Raw genomic sequence first — 13,239 nt, forward strand, 5'->3', positions numbered from 1 at the left:
GCAAACACTGAAAATAAAGGAGTCCCATAAGAGTCTAGAGGCTGACTTTTTTTTTTGTGGAAAAACAGGAACACTACCGATGTCTTTTCCACCAATATTTTTATATTTACATCTGGCAAGCCTGGACTCTTCTCTAGCTCATTTGTTTAGGGCATGGAGACAGAAGACAGCTAAGCCAGACAATCCCAATTCACAAATGTTCAGCTTCACAATAGTGGAAGAGAAAGATGACACTAGTGACCGCCAAATCTTGTAAGAACTCCCCTCAGACCTTTTCATACCATACCTCTTTTCCACATGTGCCTGCACACAGATACTGAACATTCACTGCTCTGTCCAGGAGTCAAAAGCTAATGGCACTGAAGCCAGACTATACTTTTGTCTACCTTGTTGCACTTCTTTTGAGCTGCCAGGTTATTTTAAGATATATAAACAACATTAAGATACATACAACCACATTAGGAGTGGCTAAAGTCACTTTTTCAACCTGGAGAAGAGAGACTGAGGGAGACCTCATCACAGTCTACAGCTTCTTCACAAGGGGAAGAGGTGGGGCAGGCGCTGGTCTCTTCTCTCTGATGACAGGACCCAAGGGAATGGCAGGAAGATGTGCCAGGGGAGGTTTAGGTTGGATATTAGGAAAAGGTTCTTCACCCAGAGGGTGGTGGAGCACTGGAACAGGCTCCCCAGGGAGGCGGTCATGGCACCAAGCCTGACGCTATTCAGGAGACACTTGGACAATGCGCTCAGAGACATGGTGTGAATTTTGGGGTTGTCCTGTGCAGGGACAGGAGCTTGTAGGTCCATTCCAACTCAAGACATTGTATGATTCTAAGATGTCAATCAAGAAGCACAACTGCTTAATGCTGACTATTGTATCAGCAACTGCAATTAACCACCTGATAGGGAAAAGCACATATTAAGGAATAAGTATGATGAATCCTATAATTACTCAAATTGGCAAGATTACAAGCAGTTGATTTGTAAAAAGTTAAAATCAAAGCCAGCTCTCATACACAATGCCTTTACTTGTCAAAGAAGGGGTAGGCCAGTCACATTTATAAAGCTCCAGCCAGGTAACATGAAATACTATTCACCCAGTATAGTACCTTGCATCAAAGATACTACCCTGTCTGTATCTACTTTTAAAAATAATAGTTTTTTAAAATATTCTTTTAAAATATTTTTATATCCTTTAAAAATAAAAATATTTAAGAAACAATCTTTTAAGCATTTGTGCAATAAGAATATGGTTAGATCACAGCATTGTCAAAAATTATCTACAATATTTTGAAATCTTGACATTTTTATATTTTTAAACTTCTGGAAAGCAGTTACTTCTCAAATTTTAATCTTACCTTTCACACGTTTAAACAAAGAGTTGTAATGTCTGTTAAGTCTACTCTAGCTGACAACTAAGTTAACACACAATAAAAAAAGCTCTTATCCTTGGCCTAACATTCAAGCTTTAGTGCCTTTAGCTAACACTCCTGCATTAATATAACCCCATCCCAAATACAGAGAAGAAACATCTACTTCATTTCCAGACCACCATCACCCTTCCTTCCTCCAGACACATTGATACTTTGGCAGCTAGGACCTATGGATTCTAGTATCTTTAGTTTCATGAGAGACAACTGAGTAGCCCAACTTTCAAAAATTTTTGCAGTACTTCTGTATTTCACCCTCTCCAAATATAAAACACATCTACACACCATTTACAGAAAAACAGTAACAGTACTAGAAATTAATGGTTTTTATTACAATTGGCATTGCATAAACTCCCTGCACTCATTAAATTCCAGTTAGAAATCAAGACACCAAAGTTCAGAAAATTTTCCACAAAGCAGCAAGAGGCAGTACCAGATTCCCTAACAAAATTAACTTAGGTTGCATACCTCTCTCTGTAGAGTTTGGCAAGTGCTTATTATGACTTTCTAATATTTCATTCAAGATACATACTTGACACTTCACAGGTCTGAAAGCAGCACAGTAAAACACTAGATACTGTTCTCTTACAGCTTAAACAGCTGAAATCCAATGGCAACAATGTTCTACATCCAGTAGTGCCAATTTCAAATTAATCAGAGGTTGGTGTAAGAGTCCTGATAAGTTTTTCCTATACCATTCTGAGCAGCAAATACACTGTTATCTGCCCCTGCCCCAGCCAGAGGCCATTTTAGATAACTAGTCCTCATATTTCAAGTGAATGTGTCATTTTCACTCGTTACTGCAAATGCCATTCCCAGTAGTACTTGCTTCAGTTTTACTGCATTATGTTTAGGAATTAACAGATATAATTACCACCAATAAGGCATTAGCGTGTTTAATTTGAAGTTCTCTGATCTGTTTTATTGTACAATACTGAAACTAAATGGGCATTAAGAACTACAAGTCAATCCAGTGAGAATATTATTGGTCATGACTTCAGAAATTCATCTTCTGGGAAAGAAGGTGCTCCAAGAGAAACGGCGAGCCCTCCTTCCAAATAAGGATAACCACAGAGGTTACAACATCTGATAGACTTTGCTCTCAAATCTGCAACAAGTGTTTAAATTTCTTTTACCCTCAGCATTCTAAGTACATCATAAGCTTACATTAAGTGAGAGGGAGACAGCAGCTCATCACTTGCACCAACTCTTACTGAAGAAGCTGTAGCGGGCCCCAATAAGTGGACAAAAGCAGTCTGGAGAGATATTTTAAAAAAAGGAGCGTGACAAAAAGCTCCCGTCAGCTGCCACAGCTGCTTTTAGCTGTGACACTCAAAGAGGAGCTGCAAGCCTATGCTAATTGGATAGCATGTCTGGTTCAACTAAAGCTCATGTGCTGCCTTGAACCAGACATGAGTTGTCTCTCTCGACTGTGTCCCATTTGACATGAGAGCGACTACCCAATTTGTAATTTACACTTACAGGTTCAGAGAGGCTAGATGTTTGTAGGCTCAGGAGTCTCGTTTGCAACACAGTCCATTACATGTTACTGCTGAACTTTAATATTGACACACAGGATACTTACAAGAACTTCTCACATTACTTCTATTTACCTTCGATTTGAGGTTAATGTTTAACCTACTTAGCAGTATTTAAAACACACTCAAAAATTTCAAAGGTGTAGTAGTCAAGTATCTGTCCTTAGCTTGTATGAAGTAATGAGGCCTCCTAATATGTATGAAGTGACATGAAAGCAATTACAAGAAATTAGTACCCCTTTCCACCATATTAATTCATATGATATACTATGCAGCTTCTCAGTCATTGAGATCTGACCCTCATCATGTACCAGCACTGCCCCAAAATAGAACTAACAAGTGAAATACAAGAGACTGTATACACTGCAAAAAAAACACCCCAAACTAGTTTGTCATATGCTGCGTATCTTCACCCCTTCTTACACTTTTCCAATTTATTTTTAACTCCCAAATTAACAACTCTATTCTTAACATACAGACTAAATAGCTTTAATTGTACAGCAATACAAGGTTTCCCTGCTTTGCATTCAGAACACTAAAGAAGGTCAAGATAAAGCATCTATCTTGAACAGAAGGAACATTTACTATGACAAACTACTGAATACAAAAATCAACATCTCACAAAATAAAGGAGATAGGATTACATATCATTAAATTAGCTAATCAAAACCTTTGCAGAACTGAAGCAAGTGGTATGGAAGCCCAGAATTATGAAAGGCAATAATTTTGTGAAAATGAAGAGATAGAATCCTTTCACTAATACCAGGCAAAATCCTGAAATAAATAAATAAAGCAGCTTCTCACTAATGCTACACTGAACATACAATAGCAGCAAATGCAGCAGCAATTAAATTGTAGTTCCTTTGTGTACTACACAAGCTGCAAAGTACTCTGAATTCTACTTTAAAATTTTCTAAGAGTCAACATATAATTTGTGTAATCATACTGCATTCATATATGTGAGCAAATGAAAAATACTATCAAATTGTGCAACAAAGAAACAATTCAAAGTGTGTATTCCTGGTTGCTAAAGCTCTCTATTGCTTCCAATGCTCCCAAAGGACTGTGGCTAGAGTGACACCTGCAATGCATTATAAATGTGTAATTACCATTTAAATGGGGTAAGGAAAGCTGGTGGATGAAATGGGAAAAGGCATTCCCTTAAAGCCAACCAGATACTGAAATTTCAGGCATGATCGTCTTAATCTACAGAGTCAGGTTAACAAAGTCATTGTCCTTCTGCCACTCATCCATGCCTACTTAACCGAGAATCCTCTCTGCAGTGCTAAGAGTGTAAAATAGTCTACTATCTCCATAATTTTTGCAGCAATTTTTATTAGATTATGTTTAATGTACTAATATATGTATTTATTAGACAGTGAAAAATGAAGACAGAAGATCCAAGGCTATAGCAAGACTTACTGTATTACATCTCACTTGAATTATTTTGACAACCATTTGCCTGTATGTTATCAGAATATAAGCTATATACATAATCAATAATATTTAGGGATTCCAGAATTTATACATATTTTGTCTTTCATTTTTCTTCAGTTACATACATCCTTCCAGTGTGTGCCAATTAGTGTAAGAGTTAGGTTTTTCTTTAGGACAAAGACGAATTATGAGAATCCAGGCCTCTGATATATCTGATAATACAAATTAATCTTTGAATATGCAATACAGAAAACCTGTCAATAAATAAACTTTATCTAGAAGTTTGCTATTAAATTTTAAGTTTTATACTTGAATTATGATCTTTTGCAGGTAAACTGCATTGCAAAACATAACTGCATGAAGAAACAAATATACCTAACTACTCATAAGAAGGTACACCTTCTATTAACACAATTAATATATGAACTTGTTTCCAGCCAGTGATAGATTAACATGCTTCAAGTGAAGCCAAAATGACACTAGCTGCAATACAACTGTGTGTATAGTGTAGCTACAAGCAAGATTTGTTGAATTTGGTGAATCTATTCCAGAGGCACAGAATTATACAGCTATATTCCTCAGGAAACTCAGGTACTCCAACAAGATCCAACAAAGCATTCCACAAAGGTCTGAAAGTTAAGTGCTGATGAGAGAACTGTCTTCACTAAAACATAGGACCATCCAGAGACAAGTGAACTAGTTTCACAAGCAGAATATAACTGAACGCAGCCTCTTGAAACATCACTTAACCCCAGTGGAGAGCTTTGATACACTAACTGCTATACTGAATTCAGAACCTTGGTCACTCCTCTTAGCTGCACTGCCTCAAGGAGATGCAAAGTTATACGTATATCTGTAGAGTGCTGCATGTTATTTTGGAGATGCCGTCATTGTCTCAAGTTCTTCATCAGATCTATCCTAATGATTCAAACTTTTTGAGACTGACTCTAAGGTCTCTTCCAAGGAGAAACATGCACAAAAAAGTATGTGTTTTATGTTGTTGTTTGGATTTTTTTTTTTAAATCTGGATTGCTGTTGTCAACCACTCAGACAAACCTCTTGAAACTGAATTGTGGTTGAGATACAAGGTCAGGACTGAAGTTCGTGACTGATGTTTAACGAAAATTATTTCTAGTTTCTACAAAATTCTTCCTCCTGCAGCTCAAGTTTCACAGGGAATTTTCCCTCCGTTCCAGCAAAGGAACATACTTTTGCAAGTGTTCCCCAGGCAGAGAATTCCCTATAGAGATTGTCTGTATCGCTTCTGCATCAGCCAGAGATCAGGCTGCAGATTCATGAAGGTATTCCCAGACTCTGCCAATCAGTTTAATAAGAGGATGAAAATTAACAGTTTTGAGTGACTGTTCAGACCCCTAGAATCACCTTCTCTGACATTAGTGCAATTTGCATAATAAGTGCAGCATAGTTTTAGCATATCTGTCTCTGAATACACAGTACTATTAACCCTTTGAACAAATCAAATGAAAAGTGCAAGCGCTGACAAGCCTAGATAATAAGAGCCTCCTATACAAGACAGCAGGTCCTACAGTCTTGCTATGTGCTTCTCCTACCAGACCACAGCTACACTTAAAGCAAAAACAAGCTTAATCCCTTTGTTAGGCTGCATCCTCAAAGCTTCTGTTTTAAGCTTGATTTAAAAAGCTTGCTATCTGCTAGTCAGTCCATCCTCCTCCAATAACCATGAGTCTACTAGCCAATTTCAACTAGATTTGTTTATCATGTTCAGGAACAAACACACACCTGCCTCAATCAGTACTCCTTCTTAGGAAGACACAGTCAGAACTACTTATTTTAATCAATATATTTAAATGCCTGCCCCAAGCAAGCAACCCATCCAGCACATTGTCTCTTGCCCAGTGGGAGAGTGCAGGAAGAGAAGAGGAACATAACAGTGATGAGATCAGGTGTTCAGATGACAGAAGACATGCATCAGTAGGAAACAGGGCTTGATTACTTCTGCTGCTCATAAAGCAGCTTGTTTCTGCTGTGAATTTTAATAATAATTAGGAAAAAGGAATCAATTTAGATACTGAGTATCAAAACAAGATTACCACATACCATACTTCTTACGTATTTCATCATGCTTCAGTTTTCTTTCATGTTTCCTGCAATAAAGACATCAGAAAACCATTCAGACTGTTTTGAGCTGTAAGCAAAATATGATAATTACATCTGAAAGAGACAACAGCATTTTAAAAATCAGTATGCAATTACAAATTTTAAAAAAATATCAGTTAGATATCTTATTTTTCTATATAAACTTTATGTATCTATAAGATTCCCTATAACTTCTCACTAATCAATGATGACAAAGAAAAATATTGGGTTTTCTATGTATAAGTAATGTGTCCACATATATATGTACACATACACACACTGAGGAATTAATCTATACATAAGAAGCAAGGCACAATATTAGAAGATTCCCTAATGCTTTCCAGCAGGGAGCATAATGGTAAAATTTATCTGTGAATACAGTGTGCTTTAGAATCCTAACTCAATATAATAGTTCTAAAAAGATAAAACGTGTATTACTGTTTTGTTTAAACAGTACAGCAAGTAGAAGTGAAAACTACTAGTTTCTAAAAATCCAGCATGGCACCCATGCAGAGAATAATTTAAAATATTGTGCTATATAAAAATTGGATGCCTCTAGTTATTTTGTCTAATCACAACACAGTTTTTAAGACTGTACCTAATATTGCCAAACTTTCATTGTTCACATAAACCAAGTGTCTGACAAGTCAATTTCTTCTTCCCCTTCCTCTCCTCCCCTTTGCAAAGGTGAAGGGGAAAAATGAAGGAAATCTAAATGGAAATCACTCCATCATTCCTCAGATAATGTTCCCTTTGAAATATAGGAAGATCAGTTTTTCTTAGTTTAAAAACAAAAAAAAAAGCTTCTGTTTCAGTAAGATGATCTAGGATCTATATATTTGGAGGAAAGGACATTGAATTTGGCAAAACAATGTTCCTCTAACAAAAAAAAAAAAATACTGTTTGTTGCCCCTATCAAAATTGAACCGAGTCAGACAAGTTGTGACTTTCGCCCAATTCTAATTTGCACATATTCAGCAGAAAGCTGTTAAGCACTGACAGCTTAATTCACCAAAGATCCCATCTGCCCCATGCATATTCCACCTCCAAACAATTCCTACTGCTAATCAGATCCTGTGTGTCCTCAGAAGCAATTATCCTGCTTCCTATGGAGCTGAAGGGCTGAATGGGCCTTCCCCTGCAACTGCACTTATGGAAAGCATGCAGACAAAGCATGATGAGAAAGCCAAACAAGACAACTGACTCAAAACCTTCCACTGCTATTTCCCTGAGATACCTCTCCCCCTTATATCCCTTTCCACTATTCAGCCTGGGCAGCATAGGAAACAAAGCAACCTGGCCAAACTGCAGGAGGAAGAACTGGGGAATCAGGGTGATGAAATAAAATTAACGTAGAGGAAGAAAGTCAGGACAGGAAGAGGAGTCAAATTTACCTGCTATGGGTAACCTGACCATAGGATTCCTGCTTTGTGTTGCATAAGAGGAAGACATTATATGAGGCAAGGGATCTCAGGAAAAGAAGAGAGAGATTCCACTTAAGGCACCCTTCTCCTGTATAAATCCAGTCCTTATTTCTGTATAGTTATAGTATAATGTGATATTATGACCTTGAACTAGCTTTTTTTACTGGTAGTACTAATGGCACGTTCTTCAGAGTTTTGCATACCCTGACTGAAATAATGGAGACTTACTGCTGCAGTTTCCAACTGAAATCTCAGTACTTCAGCAGTCTGAATCTGCCCTGAACAACAGAAAGCACTAAATGTCTGCTTAAGGGTAAGGGGCAAGGGGAGATAAAAAAAAAAATAAATCAGGCTGTGTAGGCTTTAAACCTCAGAAACACTTTAAGATACTTCCCTAGGCTATTCAAAACAAACTACCAAACATTCTTACTTTGGTTAGATATGAAGGGTAAAATCTGTAATATTTGTGAAACATTCAAACTTTGACAAGCAACCACGACTGTATCATATCACCCATGACTAAATCCTTGTACAGTAAATATGGCTTAGGTATACATCAACTGAAAAGAATCAGACACAATTCTGAGCAGGCAGCCACTGAATCAGCCACCCAGAGGTGGTTTATTGCACCATTCACATATTACATTATGATCAACTGAAGTCACTTTAAAGTCTTCTGAGTTGGCTCTGTTTCTTAATACTGCTATTACTCCATCTTCTATATGCTAAATTCTTGGCTCTTCATGCAAGTTGTCCCCACTGCTGTAAGCCAAGAAAGTATTTTTCCTAATACTAACACAATTGACATAATTTTCCATACTTGGTTTTTCACAAATGAGCTGCAATCCTTTCTTTCCCTGTCCCCCCCTCCTTGTTCACCCTTACCAGTACACTACCAAATTATACTTGGCAGTTTCTCTCATTCAAGATCTCATTGCTTTTCATTGGTTTATCAACTTCTAGCACATAAATTGTAATTTATAATTTATATAAATCTAACATATAAATTACCATGTATTTGCAGCTGTAAGTAATTAAATGAGTGTACAGAAAAGACTCACTACTTGATGCTATGTTTAATAAGGATTTCTCACAGAAGAGATGACATCAAGTCAAATAAAGGACTAAAGCTATGCAGTAAGATACCTGTTTTCCTTCAGTATTAGTCAAAAACTGAACTCCATGTTTCCTTCCCCTCCTGCTCCTCACTAGAAGTGCAAACTCTACATATCACCACTGAGAAGGTCGGGGGAAAAAAAACAAAAAAAAAATCACTGAAGTGACAGCTAGTTTCTTCCTTTTGGAGACAAGCAGAGGGCTGATGTCACTACACTTACTCTTCGTTCTAACAGCCATCTAGGTATTCCAAAAAGACACTTCCTAAGTACCCGTAATAAACTGAATTTTAACACAAATTTTAAACTTACAAAGCAGACTTCTAGTGTGTACCTGAAAAGCCAGGTAATATTAGGTGCTGCAGCTATCTTGAAGGTTGCAAAAAATCACACACTATGCATCCTGGGCCTCCTTACTTTGTTCTTACCATTCACTAACAGAACCATGACATGAAGCTCAGGCTAGTCCTGTTCTTCCATTGCCAACTTATCTGAACAGCTGTATATGAAGTAGCTGTATCCCACAGAAGAAAAAAAAGAGATGATAGGGGAAAAAAAAAAAAACAGACACAAGGTCAATGCTGTGCCTATTTTCCTTACACACTATTATCTGAATATCTATCCAGCTATTTTCAGAAACTATGTGAAGACTTCGCAGGTTGTAGAAAAGACAGACCACACAGTACAAGACAGCATCTTCCTCTGCAGTTTGCTGGTAAAAAACAGTTTGTTGAGAATATGAATCTGTTCTACAGCCTGCTACTAGCAATTTATCCTCCTAAAGACTTACAGGAAGCAAGCAGGGGGTAGGGTGAGGTGTTCTGGTTGCTGGAAGTGGCCTAGTCCTCATGTTTTTCCATGAACCAACCAACCCCTCCCCAGCCACACAACAGGTACATGTTCGGAACATGAGAAACACCCAGGGCTGCTGCTAAGCTCTCGTCTGCAATTAGAACAGTTTCTCTGTTTCACAGACACACTCCTGAGACAAGCTAGGAAAGAGGGCTGCTGCTTTAAGGCTGCAGCAATCATTCTGGTCAAACAGTCTGCTCCCAGCGATCCTTGTTCCTAAGCTTAATTTGGGAATAGCATTGGTCTTTGCTGTGCTAATTGCCTGGTGCAACACCACTTGCTCTGTGTGCACACAGAAAACCCTACATTCCAGAAGTGGAAAGGTTATGGTACACAATCACAGTGGAAATGTTATGGCACACAATCTTCGCCTATACACCTGGTCACAAGCCTTTGCTTTGTAATAAATATAAGTGTTTACTTCACTGAACAATGTAGCATAATATATCACAACAAGGCACATGGTTTTGACATACAAGATATTGGTATTCCTCACAGGATCCTGTCTCTTCAGGAGAGAACAAAAGCATTACAGGAGAAACATCACCCTCACACTAGCACTCTGCCTACTGTGCCATGACTAGGTTAGAGGTGGATTAACAGGTGGAAAATTTCCCTTTTTTCTGATCCATTGCAAGTCATCAACATCACTTATCTGAGAAGCTGTGCTGCATAACTGTGTGTGAGCATGCTTCCTAAAGGGATACTTCTTACCCTTCTGGCCACATTCATGTATGACACTTTCAGCTTACAAATGAAGATGTTTATGAAAACAAATTTACATCCATTCTCAGATAAAATTTGACACTACCTTGCAATGGTGAAAGGGGAAGTATTGCTTTCCACTCTGTCCTCAAATAAATGCTCTTTTCTCCCATCGCTGGATTCATGCTGTCCCTGCATCCTGTGGATCCCAGCAATCTTCTGGGTACATGCTGAGACTGTTTATCAAACTCACCCAAAAGATTAAACACACCTCAAAAACCCCACAGAAATGTGAAAAGCTTTCTGCAAAACAGATCTGGCACAACATTCCTTAGCTCTGTGCTATGCCTTGGGCATGAAAGAAAAGTAAGAATGATGTTTCCATCAGCAGTTACAACAGATGTAGAATGCTTTTACACACACTATCTAGAGGGTTAGATTAGTGGCACCATTAGACTTAAAAATATACATTTTCAAAACAGTAATTTTAGCTCAACTACACTAGAAGACATCTAATTCGCATCTTCCCTCTGCAGAAAGTTACTTTTAAGTTCATACTTTCCTAAACAAGCACAAATGCAGAACACACATTACTGCAACAGTTAAGTCTGAAAAGTAAAATTTGTGCAGAACAAAGACAATTGTTAAGTTTAAAAGATACTACACTCCATTACACAGCTAGCAGAGAAATTAAATAGATATTTAACTGCCAGTATAATAGCTCTTAAAAAAATAAATATCACAAAAAAAAAGCTAACCATTCAAGCTTTGCACTAAGTCAATCTCTGAAAAATTCTTTCCTGTTAAACATCCCCAATGCATCCTATTCTATTGCCAACAAGTTCAGGAATTTTGTACAAGGCTAAAGGATCAACTTAACCCATTACAACATAATCTATTCTGCTTCCTAATATCACGATGCCTGCTTCAGAGCCATAACCACTGCCAGATTCAGGGCAAACAGTTGCTGTATTTGCTTATATAACTTGGCAGTTCAGACCCAGAAAAACAACAACAGAGTTAAGACAAGCAATTCTGCCAGCTCCTGCAGTCAGAGGCATGAGCAACGGTAGGTACATCTGTAAGACAACCTTACTGGCTCCCACTTTCGTGCCAAGTCAGAAACATAGTATGTTTGAACAAACCAAGCATGTTTGCCTGCCTCCCTTGTCTTCTTATGCACATTTGTAATAGAGAAACTTGATATCTTCACACAAAAGCTCACCAAGGGGTCTCATATGGGAGTATGCCTTGCTCCCTGCAGTCCCTGCTCATATTAACAATGAGTCTGAGTTCAGGAGAAAACATCAGGCATCAGCAAGGGAGCAAAGGTGCCCATCAGTTACTTGGCAGCCAAGTATTTAGAGAATATAACCAGGAAGGGGCAAACCTAGGATCAATTTGCATGACAGTCTGTGGGGATTCAAACCCACACATGACAGCTCTAATTCTAGCATTAGTTTGGTTAGGACTCTCCTGTTACCTTGAAGCTAATCCACTGTGAATCTCCAAAATAAAGACCATGAAGGAAGTATTATTCAAAAGATACACTGGGATTATACCAGGTATTATGGTCCTCCCTATAAAAGCTGTTTATCTAAAGAATAACGTATAAACCATGAAGAGTCACTGGAGAACTAAGCTATAAAAACCTACATCTGAAGGAATGCTGTTCTCACTGAGATGCACTGTATCACTGCTGACTCTTGCACTTCTTTCTACACTGTGCCACAGCTTGAACAGAAAGGATGGACACATGGGATTAAGCCTAAAGAAAAATCTATGCCAAAGTTTTCCATTTCCAGCGCAAAATTTGTAACAGGTATGTCACTATCAACTTCTCTACCTTTCCCAAGCAGATTTTTAAATAAAAAGAACCAGATACCAAATGAATCCAAAAAGTGGGTTTCATCTTGAATGCCAGCCTCACTTAGGCATTAACTCGTGCAACAGACAGGCATAAGTCCAAGCAAGACCAGGCAAGACTTCAGACACATCCCTCCTGTTTGCTCTTGACTGGCACAGAGCTCTTGTACCTGCCACAGTGAGCATCAACCTATTCACTCCCTGTTCACTTACAGAAATACAGGCTCCTAGTTAGGTTCACAAATTTCACAATAAGCCCCTTTTCATAAAAACCTGACGTTGCTGTGCCTAAATCCATGATACCTCTTTGTTTAGTACTCCATGTATTCCTTAGAAGGGCAGAATATTCCAATACCACCAGGAAGTATATAGCTATACATCAAACTGTCAAGACTTACCTCTGAAGAGACTGCAGTCTTCGTTCCTCTCTCTTTCTAGCTAACCGTTCTTCTTCTTCATCTGGTCTACTAGAAAAATAAGGAGGGAAGGAAAGCATAAGAGGAAGAAAGAGCAATTTCAGTGCTAGGCAATCACTGTTTAGTCATTTGACTTGTTTTTGAAGAGGATTTATAGTCTGACCTCAGAAACTTTCATAGCAATGTAAAATTTCACTGCTGAGTAAGTATAATTGACAAATTTGTAGAATTACCCTTTCACATTTTATAGTACCTGAATGCTTCACCCACTGCAGCAATGTGCACTCCAGACTCCACAGGGCAGTTTAAAATCTCTTAGGAACAGATTGTAGATTGTT

At 38.1% G+C, this 13,239-nt stretch overlaps 1 protein-coding gene across 1 annotated transcript in view; it reads right to left on the reverse strand.

The window, feature by feature from the left end:
- LOC104044768 (pituitary tumor-transforming gene 1 protein-interacting protein) overlaps positions 1 to 13,239 on the reverse strand; it is a 33,828-nt gene that overhangs the window by 2,404 nt on the left and 18,185 nt on the right. Inside the window, exons 5-6 of the mRNA XM_064444648.1 lie at positions 12,884 to 12,952; positions 6,485 to 6,531 (exon numbers count right to left, since the gene is read on the reverse strand). Coding sequence (XP_064300718.1) covers positions 6,485 to 6,531; positions 12,884 to 12,952 — 116 coding nt within the window. The remainder of the gene's footprint in view (positions 1 to 6,484; positions 6,532 to 12,883; positions 12,953 to 13,239) is intronic.

The sequence above is a fragment of the Phalacrocorax carbo genome, chromosome 2 (assembly GCF_963921805.1).
Source record: "Phalacrocorax carbo chromosome 2, bPhaCar2.1, whole genome shotgun sequence".
NCBI lineage: Eukaryota > Metazoa > Chordata > Aves > Suliformes > Phalacrocoracidae > Phalacrocorax > Phalacrocorax carbo.